General features: G+C 43.7%; 1 protein-coding gene across 4 annotated transcripts in view; it reads left to right on the top strand.

Moving 5' to 3' along the window:
* Positions 1 to 22,556, top strand: part of lsamp (limbic system associated membrane protein) — a 272,640-nt gene that overhangs the window by 153,657 nt on the left and 96,427 nt on the right. For 3 of the 4 annotated variants that reach the window (XM_057050598.1, XM_057050596.1, XM_057050599.1), the window contains exon 2: positions 2,932 to 3,010. In XM_057050598.1, the coding sequence (XP_056906578.1) occupies positions 2,932 to 3,010 (79 nt within the window). Of the gene's footprint in view, positions 1 to 2,716; positions 3,011 to 22,556 lie in introns of those variants that run through there. The other variant, XM_057050597.1, reaches the window with a different exon arrangement.

Below are 22,556 nucleotides of genomic sequence, written 5' to 3'. Positions count from 1 at the left end.
AGGAATAGATGGATCAGACCAAAGCTGCTGGCCAGGGAGCATTATGTTGTCATGTTGTTGCTGAGTGTGTTGCTACGGATAATTTTCCTGCATATAATGCATCTTCAAGACTGAAGATGTGATGAGAATGCCAATGAAAATTATGCTAGCGCTCCAATTTTCATGGACCGGCAATAATCTCTGGCTCCTTTTTGCTTGGGCCGATGCTTTTCCCCTGGGCACGCACGCACGTGCGGACACACACACACACGCGCACACACACACACACACACACACACACACACACTCACGTATCACAAGCCACCCAAAATAAAATAAAATATCATTATGTTTTATGTGATGTTACACATTAGCATATTTTATACTTTGGCAGCATTTGTAAATTCACAGTTAAATTAGTATTGTTTTTAAAAATGCAATAGAATAAAGATGATAAACAACTAATAACTGCTAGAATTCATCTTTATTTCCTCCTCACTCTTTTTTCCTCAGTCTCCATCCTTCTGTTCCTCCACAGACATAATGTAAATTCATTTTAATCACATGAAAGTGACCAAAATAACCTACAATTACTCTTCACAACAGCTACAACAGCTTAAAATACTGTCAATGTGATTACAAAAGCTCTCTAAAATGACTTTAGAATGGAACTGATTTGAAATGAAATGGCATTTTAGGGTTAATGATGATCCTCCGCTCTTGAGATTACTGTTTTCTTGGTCTCCATTGATCATTTGCACTGGACTCATCATATAAAAGTCGTGTGTGGCGGTTTTACATCGCATTTGTGACTATAAGCCTGAAAAACAAGCATCGTCTCTAGATTGAGACATCATGTGTTTAAAATAGGCTAAACTCAGCAGGTATAACCACTCAAAACTTTAATATCTGGAGTCTGGATAAATGCAGTGAGCCTGGATGCTAAATGCATTCATTTTTAATGCTAACAAACCTTTGCCTCCCGCATTCCTGGGTGCCCTCCTACCTAAGATTATTCTGATGCTGCGGTACAGCAGAACACATCTGTGGCGGTCCTGCCCGACGTTAACGCCTCATCACATCCTCGAAGCCTAAAGTTGCATTTTAACAGCTATTAATGGTCCTCCATAAACAAACGTGACAAAGGCCCAGAGGCAGCAGCAGTTGTGTTTTATATAACGTTTCCAGAGCCATCCATCACCAACTACAGCAAATATTCTATTATAGCAGCACATTGTTACCATTGTCATGACGAATGGACTGATTCTAATTCTGTGAGCTACATCTGAATGATTTCTTCTTCTGTAGCCACCGTTCATAGTAGGCAGAGTCGGTGACAGACAGCAGCTATAAAACTGGTTCTGAGGAAAAGCAGGACCAAACCAGTTCAGTGAGATTCTGGGGCAAGGGGGGGGTTCTTCTTTTTGTTACTGCTGCAATATTCATCCTGTGCGTAGAGGGCAGACAATGCTTCTTTCTGTCTCCTTTCTAAATTATTAATGAATTACAAAGAGACACAATCGCAACTGACAGGAGTTATGTGAAGGATTAAGATTTTAAACCGTAAAACGATGTGGAAGTGTCTAACATCGGAGGTTGTTTTTGTGGAGAACCAAAACAAACCAACGCTTCCCTCTTCTACATGTTCTCTCTCTCTCTCTCTCTATGGGAAAAGAGGGAGAGAGATAAGGTAAAAGTGCAGTTTGCTTTCATTGTGCATTTTGGGAGAGCAGATATTTGTGGGCCGATGTTATTTGGCAGCAGCAACCTGGAGGCTATTATGCCTGATTATGTTCCTCAACACTTCCTCCTGTTCACGGTCAGCTGGACGTTAACGCTCCCTTTATTTGCTGCTCTGAAAAGGAAAAACAACAACAACATGGTCAGAATCAGCGGAATCTGGATAATTGATGCCGAATGTTACAAAATCACTTCACTGGGAAGATCAGCCTCGGATCACAGGCGCATGTGTTCCTCCTCCATTTCACGCTGTTTATCATCCGCTTGTTTTGTTGTGAATCTGTTTTGGAGATAAAACTGCAGGCAAATGTCGTTTGTCATAAGCCCAAACACAAATACGTTTAATCTAACAGGCGTTTTACATCGACTGAACGTCGTCAAGGTGAGACTGGGAATTGATGATTGTTGAGGTGTCAAACGGGAGGTCTCACTCTGGAGGCTGTTCATCATCAGTTCTGAAAACACCTTTGAGGATTCACGCTTTTAGCTTCGTTTCATCCAGATCATCTTCAAGTGGAATCGCTGTATAAACTGGTGGCAGTGACTCACAGATCTGCTTGATACTCAAGAAAATAACTAATTTGCACCAGATTCAAATCCAATTTGTAAAATGAATTACCTTTGTTTGATTTAATTTGAGGGTAAATGGAGCTGTAATTGTTAAAAAATGGAAGTAGAGTCCATAATACCAGCAATTACAACCCTAATTATTTCATAGCAAATCAGTTCTTTATGTAATAAGCAGTTATGTTTAATTTTTCTTTTTAATGATGAACTCTGCGTGAGACCATGTGAGATATTTGAATTATTCTTAGTTGCGTCTCGCTGTCAACGACCTCAGGTGGTGCTGTTGTCCTGACAACCATTGGAGAGCGTCTCATCCAGCCGACTGGATAATCTGTGGGGAGAGCGACAGAGAGGAGAGATGGTGGGAGGGGAGGAAGAGAGGGTGGGAGAGAGAGAGTTCCAGCTTGGTTCCATCTCTCCGTGCGCGCAGCAGTGGAGTAGTGGAGCGGAGCGGAGCGGAGGCAGCAGCTTCAGGACCGACCTGGACTTGATCTCATCTCCTCCTCCCCCGTGGACAGCTTCACTACTTCTGGATCTATAACCGAGACGCGCTCCTGTTCGCTTTAAAGATGCTGCTCGGACGCAGATCGTGCTGGAGGCAGCTGCAGGCTTCTTTTTTCAGACTGCTCTGTCTTCTGCCCACAGGATTCCCCGTCCGGAGCGTGGATATGCAGCGCACCACTGACAACATCACCATCCGCCAGGGAGACACGGCCGTCATCAGGTAAGTCTTCTTACGTTCTGGGCGGCAGCAGCGCCACGCGCGCTCCTTTCAGCAACTCCTGGAGGAGGATCTGTGCTCTCTGCAAACTTCACACCGACACACACAAGTTGTCCGTGCGTTCCAGACAGTGCAGGACTGTGTTACCGCGCTCCCAACACCCCCTCCATTAGTCCATTAGAGCGCTTTGGGTTGTTGGTGCGAAGACAGAGCCGGGAAGCTCCTGGTTCGCTGCGAGGATGCGCCTGGGGAGGGAGCCGGTGCGTCTCCCACCGCTTCTGGATCAGTTCTTGGGCATCAGCAGCATCAGTCAGCTGATCCGGCTGGGCAGATGTCGGAGACCGCGTGACCGGGGATAGGCGTTTGTTGTAGGTCAGAAGCGCAAAGAGATTTCGATTTGGTGGGTTTGGGTAAACAAAGTGCTTAATCTCACGTGAAGTCCAGCAAAGTGATTTCAACCTCACTTGGAATCTGTTGAATCCTATAAAATCTAATATAGGTTTGAAAATGAGGATGGAAAGCGCTATCTTGGCCCGTATAGTTTAATGTATGGATACATAAACAGCACTGACAGGTGAGGAGGATTCGTAGATATTGTTTATTTTCATTGATTAATTTCCAGTATATTATATAATGTGAATTTAAAATACTGCTTTAAAACTATTTAATTCACTTTGATGGAACATATATGATCTCACCTAGTAGCCACAGTAGATTCCATTACAGACTTAAGTCCAGTTGGAGTCAATTATAAGCGAACAGTTAAACCCAGATTTCAGTTTTAAAAGCTTTGATTAGCCATCATCAACATGTTTCAGTTACATTAGTTGGATCGGCGCCGCCGTGTTGCTTTTCAGTTATCTGGCAAGTAGTAATCACAGGCAATAATTCTGATTTGAATAAGATGTCTGACGTGTTTTAAAGTAAAAGCGCAGGGTTCAAAAATGCCAAGCAAAGAAAGACTGGAAAAAATACCTTAAGACCAGAGATTAAAAGTTGAAGGTTGGCTTCTACAATCAACATCTATTGGCACAAATCTAAATCCTGCATACACCAAAAAAAAAGAAAAAGAAACATTTAATAGATTTACAACCACCCGGAATATGGTGTGGCTGAAGGTATTCCAGCTGGTGGTCCTGCCAGGGCGACGCCTGCTCATCAGGACAGCGTTCCCGCGGCACACCTGGCCTTCGCTGCCCTGCTTAAATACACTTTGACACAAATACAAAACCGTTGACCTTCCAAACACTCGGAAACCGGCTGTACCACCTGAGCCTTAGATACACTGGATAAACAGATTTACCACCACCTCACACACACACGCAGAAAGTAAATAAACCCCATTAATTGATTCCTTCCTGCAGCCAGGTACCATCCATTCAGGTGCTGATCAAATTAGTGCATTGACTTAGTTACTGTCTGAGGCATTTGTTTCACCTTCAAAATCCAATTGACCGGCCTGTGTCTCTGCTATATTCAGCCATTCATTCAGCCTGGTTGTATCCAGATCCAGATCCAGATTAGATCCGCCCTTCCAGGAAAACGCAGCTCCTGGGCTGTTATGTCATGGCGTTGCAAGTGTTGGTCTTGATGATCAGCCTGATTTATGATCAGTCACACTCCTGCGACTCCATTAAAAACATCTTTTACAAACACTTCCCGTCTGACAAATTGGATATAGAAAGGGGGAAGTGTGAACCCTGAGCCGGGCGGGAGGCTGTCTGAGGTAATTTGTGGAACTACATAGTGTTTCTGATTCCAGAATCTGTTTTTTTTTTTTTTTTCGTGGAAGCTGAGGGGATATTGTTGACCCGAGGGCATAATAAGGGAAGGGAGGCTGCGGCTGTAAACCCACGCCACATAGAGGAGAGTGCAGCCGCACGGAGCCACAACCACGGCTTTGGAGCACTCAACCTGATGGAACAAGAGTGGAAATGAATTTTTTACCAGGGCACAAAGCAAAGGGCATGTATGTGCATTTGTAGTGCCACTCTGACTCACAAGGAATAGAGGGACTTGTGGATATAAGACAGTAATTACCATGATATCAGAGACTCTTGTGACTGGCCCAGTAACTGGAGTCCTTTTTCTGAAGGCATGCGGACGTATAGGCAAAAATGCAGCACGTATGCAGATCACATGCACCATACACATGTTCGCTCGCATGCTCACAACCCAGCTAACTGGGGGTTCTGGTCTGGCTACATACTCTGGGCCCATTCTAGTTGAGCTGTTATGTAATATTTATGTAAAGTGTTCCCTCGTGTGCGTGAAAACACTCTTAGTGACTCCAGGTGTGAGTCTTTTCCCGCGCCAGAGCTTTTATGGAATGAATCTTGATGAAACTCCACCATGTGAGGTCATTTACAGATGTCATAAACAAGATGAACGTGATTTTTAACGATAATAATAAAGTGCCTGAGCACGGCACCTGCTGGATCCGAACCATAAAACGACCCCCCGCCTAAAAAACACAGAGATCTTAGTTGCACCAAGCCTCATCGGGTCCAAGCTTCCTGCTGCGATGCTCCGTGAGTGGAAACACATTTTAATTCCAGATGAGCAGCGGATGAATGTTGTGGCTCCTTCAACCACCCACATTGATGTTTTGGTTTCCAGGAGGTTCCGACTGGAACTCTTGCAGGACTTCTTTAAGCAAGCATGAGATTAACCCTGGAGGCCGTTAACCTAAACAGGCCAGCGAGAGGTTAATCTGATGGAGATTATTCTTTTGACGCAGAGCAGGATTAACCCAAAGTGGTAAAAAAAAATAGCCCGTGTTCTGTTATTTACCGCGGTTGGTTGTGTCATGTGAGGCCACATATGGGACTGGTGTCGTAGCATCAATAACAAATGCTAGCAAAGAAGCGCTGTGCAGCTTTTTTAATTCCACAACACTCCTTTGTAAATTTCCTCTGTCAATATAACCCAAACATGTCCGTGCAGCATATTTGGGATTAACTTTATGTGTAAGGAAAATGGCAGAAAGAGGCATACTACGCACAATTATGGTATGTAGCAGTTTAGCTAAGAGGATGTAAAGGGAAGATGACTGGAATAAGGGTTGTGGCTACAGAATTACTAATGATAAAACTTTTCAAAGAGGAAGATTTTCAGCCTTGAGCCCTCCTCCATCAGATTACTGAGTGGCTGGTGTGTGTACAGAATATGTGTTTTGGTGCCTTGCTTTTGTATTTGCATTAATGTGTTCACATCCCAATGCCTGTGTTGTCAGTATGCTACTCTCTACAGAAGAAGTTTCTGTGGTTCTTTTGAATTGGGATAAATCTTCAATGTAATAATGTGTCTTTATGTGCGTTTTGCAGGGTTGTACACATTTTTCCTCTTCAGCCAACTGTTCCTTAAACCTGTCCAAGTCTGTCCAGATAACATTTCCGCTTTTCTGTAATAACTCTGAGTTTCTCACCATCCATGCGGTAGTTCTCTAATCAGCAGAAGAGGAACGTTTTACCTCGTTGATGTGTCCAAAACAAGCTGCGAGAACTCCCAAACCAGGAATACAGCGCTATCAGCCCATATAACAGACCTCGGTCTCTAAGGACCTTGTTGGTCAGGAAAAGTGTTTTTTCAGGCTCTTCTAGGCTTTATAGGCAGCCAACGAACAAAAGCCAGCATGGGAGTAATTGGACATTTCTCGTTAATTTGCGTCAAAACTCCACATGCAGCATTCCAAATCAATTGGAGGTTTTTTAAAAGAATTACTTAGCTTATTCTGATGATTGTGCCCATTGTTTTGAGAGAAACATGTAAAAAAGGATTGGTCCATGTATAGACCCTTGGGGAACGCCATAATTACCCTACTTTATGTATAGAAAGCATTTGGAATATGAACAAACCGGAGTCTGTCTGATAAATATGATGTAAGCCAGCCTGGAGCTGCGTCTTGGATCCCAGGGACACGCTCCAGTCTTTGTAGAAGGATGGTGATCAACTGTAACAAAGGCGACACTGAGATCCACAACCGGAATAGAAACCAGCCCATTGTGTGAATCTTCACTAACTTTGTGCAGCTTCCGTGCTGTGATGAGCCTCAAAACGTGACTGAAAAAGGCTGTTTCTGTAAAAAAAAAAAAAAAGGCTGGCGAACACCAGCATGCCGTCCAGCGTAATGTACCTGCGCGAAACAATTTAGTGCTTTTCAATTTGGATCACGCTTCATGGAGAATTCAAAGTTTCTCAGTGTTTCTTTAAAGCGTTTCAGTTTCACCATACTTTTGTAATTGCTTTTTCGGGATTCTCTGCCTTTACAGTGGCCCCAAGGAAGGCAGCGTTGTCAGGCAAAACCCAGATAATTGACAATTGCATATTAGAGCTCTAATGACGCAGCCTGCGTGATTGGTCTCCTCTGGTCATTATCTGCGCTTTGACAATAAATTGTGGCTGGCGCGCTGCTTTCAGGGAGGATGATTCTGCACTGGTGCTCTGCCTCCGAGGATCCTGGGGGGGGGGGGGGAAAGGTGTTGGCCAGAAGTCAGCCTTTAATTTGAGGCAGAGTCAGCCAAATATTATATATGGGAAAGCTGCTAGAGGCTTAAGCACTGAGAAACAATTTTCGCCTAATTAAAGCCCCACTCCATGTGATTTCACTTGTTTTCATTTGCATTATTAAAATTTCAACTACTGAACTCTGAGCCCTGCCACCTAAAGAATATCACGCGCAATAAGGCCTTAGAAGAACGATGCAGTTAGAAAGTAACTGATCTGTTTTACCTGTCATGAGCTGCACTCTGAAGCAGGTGAAGCAAGCTTAGCTTTCAGATGAAATACAGTTTGTGTGGGATTCTCCGCATGTACATGGGCAATCCTGGTTCAATAACCATAAACTCATGGTTACTACAGACTGCAGCTGATGACTTGCATCTTCTTTTTTTAGCCCAGAGACTCATCGTTTTAGGACTTTTAGTAATGTGAGACCCAACATCGAGTGACCTTTGTCCATATTTGATCGTTCCTCCTCATTTCTGGAAGCTGGCTTTGTTTCCTATTCCCCTCACGCGTCCTGTCTGCCAGTATTTGATTCAAAGTATCAAACTGTGCCGATGTTTGATGGCGTGGTAACTTTATACTCTCCTATTATGGCTGCTCCATAGCGCTCTTTGTAGTGCTGTGGCTTTATGTTTTAAAGGGAGGGAGAGCCATTTGAACAGTTGTTGTTGCTCACATGTTGTTTTCAGACAGCAGACCTCAGCGCCGCACACATATACTGACATATACTGACCGCATATTGTCATCACATAGCGTTTTTCCCAATAAATCAAGGTGAACTGGATATTTAGAACACCATGTTGTCCAAAACTGTGAGGATTAGCATTAATGAAGTTAGGGTTAGCGGATAGTTTAATATGCGCTCATTATGTTCAGTTAATTAAATGACTTGACAATGCACATAAGTTGTAGACAGAGAAAATAAATGATTTCTCTCTCTGGAACTGTCGCCATGGTGTTCAAGAGTGACTGTGGGTGTTCACACAAGAGGTTTTTATGATTACACGAGTAGCTCGTAATGATTTCACACTACAGTGACCTCTGCGTGTGTTTCACAGTCATTTGTTTAATTTAACACTTTTTAAAAACATCTTCTGTATGTGTGTGTGTGTGTGTGTGTGTGTGTGTGTGTGTGTGTCAGTACCAGTGTCCCCTAAACCTTTACAAATCATTTTTTTAAAAAAAGTTTGGCATAAAAATGTGCTGTTAACACAGGAATAGATATTTCTGGCCGTGTTACTTTGTTACTTTTTTCCATGATATATGATAGGTTGTTTCTGCTGAGGATATTATCTTCAACATTTCTCACACATTTCATAGTGACGAATTGGTTAATGACTATTACATTTCAAAACGATCTTTTTAAAACACGGGGAAATGTTTCCCAGCAGTGTTCTCCATGAAAAGTTCCCTCCTGTCGCATCCATTTATGATGCAGTAGATATTCAGTCTCACGGCCAGAAAAACCAGAGTAACCGGACACAGGTGATTATAGCGAGAAGACCAGGGAAAAGAAAGACCAAGAAAATGGAGGATAAACAGATCAATCGTTGTATATCCGGACCGAGTTCAGCGGTGCAACATAATTTAGGCTGTTTGGCTCCCGAGGGGCCGGAGGATTTCTCTGTCCAACTCAGATCAGAGTTTAGATCCTCTGTAGGTGTCGTTCATCCCTCCATCGCTTTTTGATTCTCACTGCTGCTGGTGCTAAATCGTTAGCTGTGACAAAGAGCAAAGGTTCAACCCGTCTGCGGAGTGAGCTTCTAGTCGGAGCGCCAGAAGCCGGGGAACGGTGGCTCCGACGGAGAGAACACACAGGAGCAGATGGGGAGGGGGTGGGCTATGATGGGTGGAATTAGAGGGGAAAGGCGGAGTGGGACAGAGTATTAGTACAATCAGCACAATAATCCCTTCTGTTCCAGGCTGGGCTGTTGCAGGATTTTTCCAATCAATTTCATTTTTGCTCCTGATGCTTCAGTGGGGGAACGGACTAAACGCCGGTTGGGACCTTATCATCTCGTCCCTTTTGGGGACTTTGGGCCACGAGGGCACCTCAGGGTCCGGTTGATATTCTACCAACTTTCTGGATTCTGAAAGCTTTGTTGAAGAGCTTCTAAGACTTCACAAGTTCCAGCAGCCTTCAATTGTGAACAGCGGAACCAGCGTAATGGCCTGCAGAGAACATGTGAAGTGGTTTTATCAAAAACAATCCACTGCAGTTCAGAGGATCGACTGTGACTTCTTTAAGAGCCCCGACCAGAGTGAAACACTTTCTGGTCAGGGGGAACATACCGACAAACGAGGAGTTGTTCATTCCGTCAATTCCATGTTCTTTCTGCAAAAAGCACGGAACGCCCAGCTGACGTTTTTTATTTTTAATCTCAAAGCAATGCGACCTCCTACTCACAATTTCCCTCCATTGCCTTTTACAGGCAGGCTTTTTGTTGGACTGCTTCTAAGTGCATGTTTAAAGTACTAAGCAATTCCTCACAGCCTGTGGCATCAGCAGTAAAATTACCGTCTCTCAGAGCTGACGTACATCAGTCAGTATAAGGGTGTTATTGCACCCCAGAGTTCAGCATTATGGTTTCTAGTTTTGAGAAAAAATGGCACAAAAAGTATAAGTGCCATTTAGTAAGAACTCAAGTTCAGCAGAAGAAATAATCCTATTTAGGAAAAAACCTGACAGTCTGCAATGTCTGACCTGTGCGTGGTTAACACGGGTAACGTAAACAGCCAAAGGAATTGCATAACAACTGCTCACTCGGGCTCATTCGACTTTTATATAACGACAGAAACCCTGATCCTCCTCACCTCAGTGTACCATGCGTTCTGTTTACTCAGGCTTTATTGTCACAGTGAAGCTGCCATCTTCCAGCGGTTTAGCGCTGTTGCCATTACACCACAGTGATTATGAAATCAGCGCGGCACAAAAGGCAAACTCTCCGGAGCGACGTCTATCTTCGGCATCATTATTTCAGCAGCATGCAGCTTATGTAAAGGCTTAAAAACAGACTGCGCCGGTGTCGGTTCAGCTATGGAAACAGGTTAAATGAGTTAGACTGGAGCAGAAATATGTGACACTGAGCTGTGGTGGCTGCATGCAGCCGTAAATCTCTTTGGTTTTTAAGCAGATTAGCGGCCTGCGGTACGTCGAGTCCTGGCCGAGCTCGCTCATTGTTTAATACTGCATCTCTTCCAAAAACCCGCTTACTGACCCACTGACACATGCGGAACTGGACCGCGGCGATGATCCGAGGAGAAACAAATATTCATCTGCAGGATGTTCAGGTTCTCCCCTCGTATGATTCGTTCCGGAAATGTAAACTTTTGTTTCTCGTCAATGTAATTTAGTTCATTTATTTATACAGGGAAGGTTGTCTTCAGGAGTTTTACAAAAATCCAGAGCCTGACCCCTGAAGAAGCAACAGTGGCAGGAAGAGCTTGATTTTAACAGCAAGAACCCTTGAGCAGGACCAGGTTGTCATGGGAGGGTGGGGGGTCCTCCTGCTGGTCGGGGAAAGGAGAGAATTGGCGGCATTGGCACATACAGGATACGTGCAAATAAATTACAGTAGTGCAGAGCGTATGGGTCAGTGGGGCCGGTCAGCACAGAGAAATGGGAGGACCAAATAAAAAATCAATGTGCGTGAACATGAAAGTGAAATTAAAGTTGTGAAAAAACACATCAAATGCGGAGCAGAGTTCACAGCTTCGGAATTGGATGGCAGTGAAATGTTTCCGCTAAGTTTGGACAACAGCGAAAACGGCTGAAACCGGTAAACACTGAAAGAACAGAGATAATGGGCGAATTACCGAGGTTACCTAGCAACAGATTGGTGCTGTGACTTGGAGCAAAAACAGCAGCTCATAAGTGACATTAAACACAAGATGGGGGGAAGAAAAGAAGGTGAAAGAAAGTCTGGTGACATGAGAACCTCTACATAAAGGGATTTTATTATTGCTCCACTGATCCCCTGCAGTTTTATAGCACCTTTGGGCTGGTGAATTGCCCAGTCTGACCTCCGTTGACACTTAAGCCCCATTGGATTCATTATTAGCACTTAAACGGCATCAGCAGAAGTGCTGGCATGCATTTATTAGACGATACGAAAGTGAGGTAAACCTTTTAGAGGCCTGGGGGGGCAGATTTCATCAGCATCGGTGTTAAGTACACCCTTAGACATGATGCTTTTACGTCTCCACCCAAACCTTATTGCTAAGTAGCAACCGGGGAGGCGTCGGCGGGCATTTGTCTGACCGAACGCCGACCCTCTAAACCCAACGTGGACAGTCTGAGTACAAGGTCACCGAAAAGCCAGTTTTAGGAAGCAGGTTTGTGTTTGAACACAGCCTCATCGGGACACGATTACGCTCTACTCCGCATACAAAAACAAAGAAGAAGAAATGAAATCATTATTTTCTGCGCACTAATATTTAAGTGAACTATAGACTTCTGTTTCATTCTCTTCAAATTCACTCGATGTTGGCAGAGCTTTCAAATGAAAAACTGCTGTCGAGAGCTTTTCACCTGAGCAAAAACGCACCAGATGCTCGCGACACTCTGGCCTGTTTAAAGCGGTAAATGTCAATGGAATTAACCTGCTTAAATAAAGGCTAAATTAAATTTCCCAGAATCGTCTCACCCAAGTCTGAATATTTCAATATATCGGTCCACTATGTATTTCCGAGAATTCCGTGTTTTCCCCCCGCCCAAAGCTGCTCTGCTCTTGTACCTACAGCCGCGGCTATGGCCCGTTGCACCGTTCGTGTCATTCCCAGACACACTGCGAAAAGACTCAATAAGAGGAAACCTTTTCAGCTTGACGGCACACAGCAGGCGTTCACACGCAGACCGACAACTTTGCCCCCCCTCCAAGATCTTTGCTGCTGTAGATTCACCGTGATCCTTTATTTATTAGCCTTCAAGCTAACTAAGGATGTGGATGTTCAAAGGTTTTTTAAACTAGACGAGCAGCAATTGTGCTGTGTTTAATTATTTGATACGGTGTCGGTAACATGTGTCAATGCAGAGTCTAATAAACTAAAAAGATTGTGAGAAACAAGCCGAAACTTTCTGAAACTCCTATGGCGTCAGCGGAGCTGATGATAATATTGAGCACAGTGGGGAAGTGAGAGATGAAATAATGATCATGTACCTGAATCAGAACACTAAGAAATGCATGTGGGTTTTTTTTTTAGAATATTGATATTTTAATTAAGGTTATAAACTTCTTCCCATTATCATTCACAACGGGTTGCTGTCATTAATGTCACGGTTGATTGACTGTGATGAACGCAACTCCTTCCTTTTTTTCTTCCACTCTGAAAATATCTGGTGCCAACGTTCATCACACGCGTGTCAAGGAAGAAATCTGAGCAAGAAAGTGCGAAGGGGAAGCAAATCCTCACTGTTTGAATCCCTTCTTAAAACCGTGGAAACGTTCATTTGTTCATCCTTCGTTTACAAATGAGCCGGTCATGCCAGACATGAGGTGGGAGATGTGCTGAAGCTCCAAGCCGAGGTTCCTCCTGGTCCTTTATTTGGACCTCATCGTCTGTCTGCTTGCTCCAGATGGGGGTCAGTGCTAGTTATGGCACAAATGCCTGACATTCAACGCGTCTTCAGACCAGCAGACAAGCAGATCAAAGGAGAATGCTTTGCAATAAACTCCTGTGCCCTTTGAAGGAGGCATCCGGCCAAAACTCCCAACGCTGATTCTCGTCCTTTCTCTCAGCTCTGTGAGACAAATGTCAGCAGTTAATCATCTCCAAACCATTCTCCAAGTTATCAATCCACATGTGACCAAGCAGTGTTTGTAAAAAAGAAAAAAAAAAGGAGGTGGGCGGGGGCTGATCTCTCCACAGAATGTGGTTATTACCAGTGAAACAAGTGGTGTGCTAGCATGTCATCATCCTAAACCTGGACTTTTCTCAACCCTTTCAAGCCAACTCTTCTATCGCAGGGAACTCTATTGATTTTGGTGCGGCATTGCAGGATCCACAGCTTCATCCCGTCTGCTTTATCTTAGATTCAGAGCTCATTTATCCACCATGCAGAGCACAGATTGATAAATGCCAGGGAGGAAAACCACGGAGAGACGACCCCGCATGCGTAAAAAGATGCTCCATCAAAGCCTTAACATGTGGAGGGCCTGTGGGAAAGGCGCTCCACCACTGTGCACGTTTTACTCCAGGATCCAGCTAATTGAGGGCAGCTTTTCCATCTAACATGCAGCTGCTTCAAGTGCACGTGTGTAATATGAGCAACTGATCGAGACTATGTTGTGATGAAACAGCATTGTCGCATGTCAATATCCAATTAGTGTATGGACCGCTGACCGCCCGATTGTGTATTTGCCCCAGCTGTAACCAGTATCAGCCAGAAAGTCACCTTATCACCCAGTTGGTGTGAAGACAGCGTCACCTGACCCGAGCGTTCTTCATTATTGGATGAGGAGCCAGATCTTGTTTCCTTCCCTCCTCTCTTTCCTCCTTTGCTCCACATTCAACCTCCATCCCAACCTCCTGTTGGGTTCGGGTCCTTCTCTCAACATTAATGCTCCATGGTTTTAGTCCCTTAATCCTGGTAGCAGAGGCCTAATACCAAAATATTATTCACATTTCTTATTCCACCTCATTACATCAAACAAACAGAGATGATCCTACTTTGACTATTACACACGTATTATACCTAAATATATGTGTGTGTGTGTGTGTGTGTGTGTGTGTGTGTGTGGCCAGGTGGGTGGAAACACCATTGTGCTCTCAGCTATACGTTTTCCATCCGTGGAATCTGCTGTTTGTGATGTATTTCACAGGTCCTTTTTGGAATTAAACATTATTTTTCACCATTCGACTCGAGTTAATAAGACTTTGCAGGCTCTTCCTGTTGTTTTCCACAGTCATTCTGCCAACATCTCATCCCCTGTCTGCACCCCCTGTCTTTCCAGGCTTCTCCTCTCAGCTTCCTCTCAAGAAAGAAAGTGTCTCTCCCTAATTGGGAGTTGTTGTCTTTTTTAAACCTCCGTACCCACCGGTCAAAGTTAGGAGCTGGGACAAGAACGTGTGTGTGTGTGCGTGTGTGTGTGTGTGCTTGCGCAGATGTCCAATCCTGTCTGTGTTAATTGCACACTGCTCGCTTCAGCTCCTCATCCAGAAAAAGCCATAATTACGATCAATCAGTAAAGCAAAGGCGTTTCCTCGCCAAGACCACTTAGCGCTACACGTTTATCTGCATTTACTTTTGGTTCCAAACTTGATGATGAAACCTATTTCTGCCAGTTGTCAAGAGCGACCAGCACAAGATATGACAGAGATGAATTTACATTGCATTTTCAGTCCTGTGATTTAAAGAAATGGTCTGTAAATGGATTTCCAAAAGTAATTGGACCAGAAATTTTATAAATGACTTTTATCCAGTCAAAAAGAATCCAGTCTTCTCCAGTTTTGTTGCAGCTGAAATTTGTTTTACAGGGACTGAGCAGTGTCTGACTCTCTTCTCTGAGATCAGTCGCTGAGCGCTCCAAGTCCTCTCCACGTCTAATGACGCGGCGCTACATTCATCTTCAAATATCCATTTATTTACAAAACTCAGTGAGCACAGTGCTTTTCACTACCAGGAACAAGTAGAATCTGTCTTTATGGGCTGCTGCCTATAGTTTGGCCTGGCTGCAGGCTGTAAATCCTCAGTGACACTTGGCTCGGCTTCACGTGGGCGGGCGCATGTCGAGGGTGTGAGGCGCATACTCGCTTTTGCATTCAGCCTGTGTGTCGCTGGCTGTACCAGCATTAAATCCAGCAGCTCTTTCACATTCAGAGCTCTGTCAGGCCTCGGTTTTGTGGTGAACACACTGACAAGAGCCTCTCTGCAGCCTGGTAACCAGGTAAATGAAGACGAGGCGTCCCAGAGGATGCCTCAAATACGGAGAATCTTTTTAGGCCATTAAAATTGTACTCTATTGATCAACAGAATGCTATTTTAGAAATATCCCAATGTCACAGTGATTAAAGGACCGTCACGCGGATGCTGATGCATGATGAAGAGGGAGCACACGTAAATCAGGACCTGCTACTGTACATCAAAGCCAAAATCATGCCAGCCACCTTCCTCATCCGCACGTGCACTGAACACTTTCCCTGCTTCTGTCGGTGCACAAATACAAAAGATTTCACTGGAGATGTTTTCAAGATAAATATTTTTAGCGTCTTGTGTGATTCATTCTGAAATGACTGATGTGAATAAAATAATCATAATGTATTTATCTGAAGCTCCCTCAGCACAACAGTTGCCACGATTAATAAAGGAAAAAACATCTTTTACAGCCCCTTCTTCCCGACTTTTTCCCTCTTCTTTAATAGGTATGCATTCAACGGTTATGTAAGCTCATTCTATCCTTTAAAAAGAGCTCAAAAAGAGTACAGGCTCATTCAGAAGCTCCGGGCTCTTTCCTTCTGCTGAGCATCAGTGTGTGCTGGAGGCCAAGCTCAGCCCTGTGACAGCCTCCCCGACCTGGCTAATCTCATACGTGACATTCTGCATCATGTAAAGTATTTGTGGAGCTGCATGCGTGACCAGACAGCGTGACCCCTCAGCAAGAGGCTTTAGGTGAAGAAAGGAATTGGTTCACATTTGGAGGCCACTTTGATTTTATCTCTTCATTCGTGTTCTGAAAAGTTCTAACAGTGGGATGTAAAGGGCCTTGAGAGTGCTCCAAAGAGGAATCTCAGGTGAGGGTCCAAATGTGGAACTGAATGGAATGAATAGCACCAGTAAAATTGGTATTAACCAGATTGTGAAAGGTTGTTTTTTTTGTCAAATTCTTATTATTATGATTATTTTGTAGAGGATCCATGGCTAATCAAAGCATGTTGGGCTATTCTTTATACCAACAGTTCATTATTTGGCCAACACAATTTTCGTAGTGCGATAATATGAGAGGTCAGGTTGCACATTTGAAAGGGAGTTAAACTGTCTGGATTTGCTTCTGTTAACCGTGCTGTGAGGATCTGTGGATCACAAGGGCCAAACCACTATGTCTTCTTCAGTTATTGCATCTTCAATTAATGGCCTGTGGTTTGGAGGGAGCTCAGAGCTTCTTCTAATATTCACGGTCACCACACGGAAGTGCGGGCGTTCATTCTGGTTTAATTATCGCTCCTAATCCTGACATCCCTGTAATAACCACGTTGGTCTGGTAAAAAAAAGTTACGGCAGCTTTTGCTCCATGGATCACTTACTCTACTCACTTAAATCTGTGGATTATTGCTTAGAATTTCTCCCTCCACAGGATATTGTGTTTGACTCTATGAATGGGATTAATCATCAGCGTTACTCGTTATCGCACAGCAGCGAAACGTGATTATTTCAGTGTTCTTGACCAGCACTTCAGCGAAAACCTCACAGAAAAAGAGTTGAAAATCCATTCTAGGGTAAAATCTTTGGTTATTCACTATGATACCGTTTGCCCTGGAAAGTATTTCTTTACAAATATACATTTGAAGATCCCACTGAAGTAGTTTTATGGTATTAATCTTTTTCAGTTTAATTGATTCCAGCAGGAGAGCAGTTTATCTTTTTCCAGCCCAGGGAGATAATTTTTAGACAATCTCATTATACAAGCTCGCGCTCAAGATCACACCAAAGTTTTATGGCAAGTAGTCCTTTCATCTGGCACTGTGCTGCTTAAACTGCGCACAAGCATGAGAAGAGGCAGAGGCTCACAGATTCATCAAAGTTTTCCTTCACAATTCCCTCAATATCACTTCTTAATTGAATGCTACTGCCTCAGTGAACTGAGTTCTTCTCAGGATACTGCAGAAACCAATTTAACGGAGCATGCACCCTGCAACCACAGAGACCTGGAGCATGGACCAAAATAAAATGCTGTTTGTTTTTTTTATCTCGATGTCGGAGCAGATTCATATTTAGCCGTGCCAAGCGAAACTCTATTCCCTTGTCCTAAACATCATATATGTAGCTCGTTCCCACCGTTGCCAGAAAAATCCAACATCCACTCAGCCTGCAGCTTTGCATATTCTCATGTTTTTAGCTGTGAGGTTTGTGCTGCCTGCTCCTGTTAAACTGCACTAGTTTCACTCTGAGTTTGTGGGAAGTGTGCAGGACTGGGTCTCATTGTGCAATTGTCGTTTTCTTATAATAACTTGTAATAACTTGATGCTTCACTGGTTTAATCTGCGGTGGATGCTCGCATCTAACTCCTGAAACCAAAACAAAAAACAATGCGAGAACCGATATATTTGAAAATGGATTCTACAGGTATGAGAGATGCTGTGATATGTGTGGTTGGGTATTTTCTTAGCCCAGAGCAGAGGTCATCCAGTGCGGAAAAAAAGCGAGTCTGACTGATGTTGGGCTTTGAATGGTCTGGCACCCTCTGGGTGGTGGGGGGGCATATTCTCCTGGAGGATGGAGGAGAAGCGAAAACACAGTAAATCTCTCGAATCTTCAAGAGAACATTCGATACTAGAAACAAGGACGCAAAAGAGTATTTAAAGCACTGTTCAACAATCTCCGGCAAATGTATGAAACTCTTTAATTTATATAAGATGAATAGCATTTGTGAGAGCATCCTCTGAATCCTGTGTTTAAATCGGAAGCTTAGACACAGCTGAAGGCTGAGCAAAAGGCTTAATGCAACATTATTACACACATGCACGGGTCCTAGATTATAGTGACCTAAATCTAGAGCAGATATTATTGAGCTGGGTTACTGCTAATCAACTGCATGCCCATAAGCACTGTAAAGTGTGCGAATACGTGTGGGCACACGTGCAGCTCAAGTGGATCGGCTGCATGTTGGATAGCTAGCATGTGCTGAATGATTCTCTGTGCGTGCTTGTTTAAGAAGAGCTACAATGAAGGGATGATCATTTTATATTCAGGTATTTTGAACTCAGCACCCATGCTAGGCTTAGTGTGATTGGTTTCCCAGTACTGTCTCACGCTTCGTCAAACTGGGAACAGTGGTAAACCTTCCCAGGAGCATTCGGCGTACCGAAATACCTTCAAGACTGCAACCACGACTCATTTAGGAAGCCAGAAAAGAACTCGAAACAACTTCTAGACACCTGTCTCAGTTAAAGGCAGTATTCAGGCATCAACAATAAGAAAGAGACTTGGCAAAAATGGCATCAATGGGAGCGTTTAGAGTAACCTCCTCTGACCCAACAGAACATAAAGGCTCATCTCACATCTGCCAAAACATCTTTGATGATGCCCCAGGACTTTAGGAACAATATTCTGTGGACTGGAGAAAGTTAGACATTTTGGAAGGTTTTTATACTATTGCATGTGGCATAAAAGCAACACAGTATCGGGCAAAAGTAGATCGTGATGGTTTTGGCTGTTTTGCTGTGATTGATGGAACCATTAATTCTGTTTAATGAAAAAACACAAAAGAGAAATGAAGGCCATCAGTTTGTGATCTTAAGCTTAAAGGCACAACTCAAAACCTACCAGCACGTCCACCTCTAATTGGCTTTAAAAAGACAAAATAAAGGTTTTTTAAACAGGCTGATCATACTCAAAACCCCTCAATGTGACTGATTTAAATCAATTCTGCAAAGAAGAGTGGGCCAAAATTCCGCCGTGGTCATGAGAAAGACTCTCTCTCCATTATTACGAGCCCTTGATTGCAGTTACTGCTGCTGAGGGTGGCACAACCAGTTATTAGGTTCAGGGGCAATTACCTTTTCACAAACGGCCAGATAGATTTGGAGTTCCCTTAATTAAAAGATCATCATTTAGAAGCTACATTTTAGACCTACTCTATTTAAACTTGTGTGATGATTTAAAACATCTGAGTGTGCAGATATGCAAATAATAAGATATCGGGATGGGGCAAATAATTTTACACCACACACTCTCTCTCTTTAACTGATTTTGTTTTATTCAATGGGAGATACATGCAGATAGCTCAATAGCCCGCTGACATTAATGACTAAAGAAAATTATTGAACCAGTAAAACGATGCGTCCAAAATTGCATCACAAATCAAAACAAGGGGCTGCAGTAAAAAGCCAAACTAGAAAAATGATTGATACTAAAAAGAATCTGAATCTGAAACATGTTGAGGTCACAAAGGAAAAAGAGGACCATAAAATCAGAGTCTGTAAAAGTGGGTTTAGAGCCTGCGTCCCTCATCACACCTGCCAAGAGTGCTAAAAAGATGGATGGATGGATGGATGGATGGATGGATGGATGGATGGATGGATGGATGGATGGATGGATGGATGGATGGATGGATGGATGGATGGAACCTTTTGGTTTGAGGGTCAATCTATTGTTTTTAAGGAATCCTGAGTCCCAATTTGCTCATATTTCAGGCTGTGCTTTTTCCATCATTTGTGACATTGTGGTTTTATGACACATTTGTTGCCAGCAGAAAAGAATCACGTTGCTTCAACAATGCAGAGCCCTGCGGAGGTTGGGAGCATTCTATACATTTCAGATGGTAGAGAACAAATCATTCCTCGGCGATTCAACCCCCTTTTAAGTGGAGTTACGCCTCTCTATGCTGCCTCGTCATTCACTTCCCTTTTGGCTTCTTACATCTTGAGAAACTTTATTGAAAGAAACTCTGGGGTTGTTTGTGTTTACCTCTACAGTCCTCTGGGTCAACACTACACATGTTATTTCACCTGTGATTGACCTCAATAACCAGATGTTATCCAGTCTATCCTGTCTAGAGGCTCCTATCCTTCAACCAGGCCTGGGATTAGGGCCTGGCAGCAAGTGCATGTTGGCCATGCCTATGCCAATGGAACCCAGCCAGGCCCACCCCAAAACACAGACATAGGTCGGTCTTCCAGCAGGCCCAGCACCATCAGGACAAATCACCGGTGTCCAGTGCACTGCGCATTGGGTGGCAAGCCAAGGCAGGAGTCTTGGCTCCAATCTCTGAGTGACTTAACCATTTGTTAGGACCTCATCTCTCTGAGGGAAAGGAACCACTAGCTTGTCAAAGAGCTACAGCAATTTTGACTACATTTAGTCAGACTTAATTCAATCCATTGCACTGGAACCAAAGTCCTTGAGAGGGGCTGGACTCTACTGTATAAGGGATTTCCACCAAGTGAGGCTTTTGTGTGTCTGTACACTCCAGACAACAGTTCAGAGTACCCACCCCTTTTGGAGTCCCTAGGAAGGGCATTGGATTGTGTCCCTTCTGGGGACTCCATCATCTTACTGTGAGACTTCAAAGCTTATGTGGTCGATGATAGCTTAGCTTGGGTGGGGGTTATTGGGAGCGGGATCCGAACCATCTGGTGCACTTGGCCCCAGGCTTTCTAGACCAGAAATCAATCAGGGGGCTTTTAATCTGATCATCTTATCTAATACCATATGTTCCAGACACTTGGTAAAGACAGTGGTGAGGTATGTCAAATGGCAGGGAAGGGCTCACTGAGGTACCTGTCAGGATGGTCTTCTGTCTCGAGCAGAGATTTGACCACATTCTGAGGCTGGCAGGGAACACCGAGTCTGAATGGTTCTTGTTCCACAGTCATTATGAAAGTGGTTGTCCAGAGTGGCAACTTGGTGCACATTAAGAAGGACTCCAACAGGTTGTGGATGAATTGTGGGACTCTGGATACTGGCAGGGCAAATAGAGCATCGGGTAGAGTGGTTACAAAAGCAGGCATGTGGGGGGGTTTGGTGAGGTCATGAGAAAGACTTGTTAAGGTTATTCTTGCAAACCACTGGAGGCTGAACTCTGAAAGGGCTTCTATTCAGTTTATATATGGATGTACCTACTCAGAGGAGCCAGGTAAGGGAGAAGGTCTGGTTTGGTGGTCCTCCATCGCTGCTGACAGAAAAAAAGAAAAGAGAAGACAAAAGAAAAAGGATGAAAAGGATAATGAAATTTCCCTATCGATGCTACATCTGTTGTTTTCCTGAAATGCTGAAATGACCATAATGTCTAGTTTGACATCCACGTTAAGATGTTAGATTTGTATGTCTTAACACGACAACTGAAGCCGAACAATAATCAAAGCAACGTATTTCTTGCTTTGCTGGTCACAGGGGAATATAGAACTGTGGATTAAGCTTCACAGGTACTGATTTAGCACACGCACACATGGGTACACACACACACACACATACACAGAACAGCCACATTTAAAAGAGCCGTCTCATTAATTGCAACAGAAATTATGGAAGCAGCCGCACCCCCCACACAGTGTCTAATACATGTAGGTATCATGTCAGTGCTACAGTGTTACATGTGTTTTACATGACGTGTTTAACATGCATGGTGAACCCTTCCACTGCCATCTGTCTGTCAGCTGCTTAGTTTGAAAGTGGGTTGTGTTTAGATACTCAACATCAAAAGGAAATTATAACTAGCCATTGTTGAACTGTATGTGCACAACATTTCTTTTCATTACAGCCATGTCTTACATCACCCTCAGTGCACACGTCTGATGTGGTTCTGGTTGATGTTGGAGGGGGGGAAAGTTCTGAAACATCTTGTGGAGATAGAGTTCACTCCTTCAAAGAAACTGCAAATGTGGAAAAAAAATGGAACCAAATCTCAGCGACTGCAGGTTCTTCCTTTCCCTCTGTGTGCAGCTGTTCACTGCTCAGCCTGCTTTGTGTGTGTGTGTGTGTGTGTGTGTGTGTGTGTGTGGGCCTGATCGCTCTCTCTGAGCTTTAATGTGCAGACTGCAATAGATGGCATATAATTTGAAGTTGTGGATTAAAAGAAAAAAGAAAGCAGCGTGAGTGGTTCCTGTTATAGTAAATTAATTAATCTGTTTCAGTTCACATTAACTCCTTGGAAGAATAAAAACAGATATGCTTTGCAAACTCAATGTTTTCATTGCTTAATGTTGGAAATCGTTACTTGTACGAGTTCACAGCGTAACGCCACGGTTGGCAGACAGTTTTAAGTGGTTCTATGGGACCTTTCGGCTGGTTACAATACATCAGACATTAAAGTGCATCCTCTTGGACTCCTGTCCTCACCTCTCCCTTCAAAGACCACCTAGCCTACCAATATATGCCAGTTTATTCCTA

This window comes from Takifugu flavidus, chromosome 12 (genome assembly GCF_003711565.1).
Source record: "Takifugu flavidus isolate HTHZ2018 chromosome 12, ASM371156v2, whole genome shotgun sequence".
NCBI classification, from domain to species: domain Eukaryota; kingdom Metazoa; phylum Chordata; class Actinopteri; order Tetraodontiformes; family Tetraodontidae; genus Takifugu; species Takifugu flavidus.
Note: the sequence above shows the minus strand (reverse complement) of the source record. Positions and strands in the feature narration are given on the sequence as shown.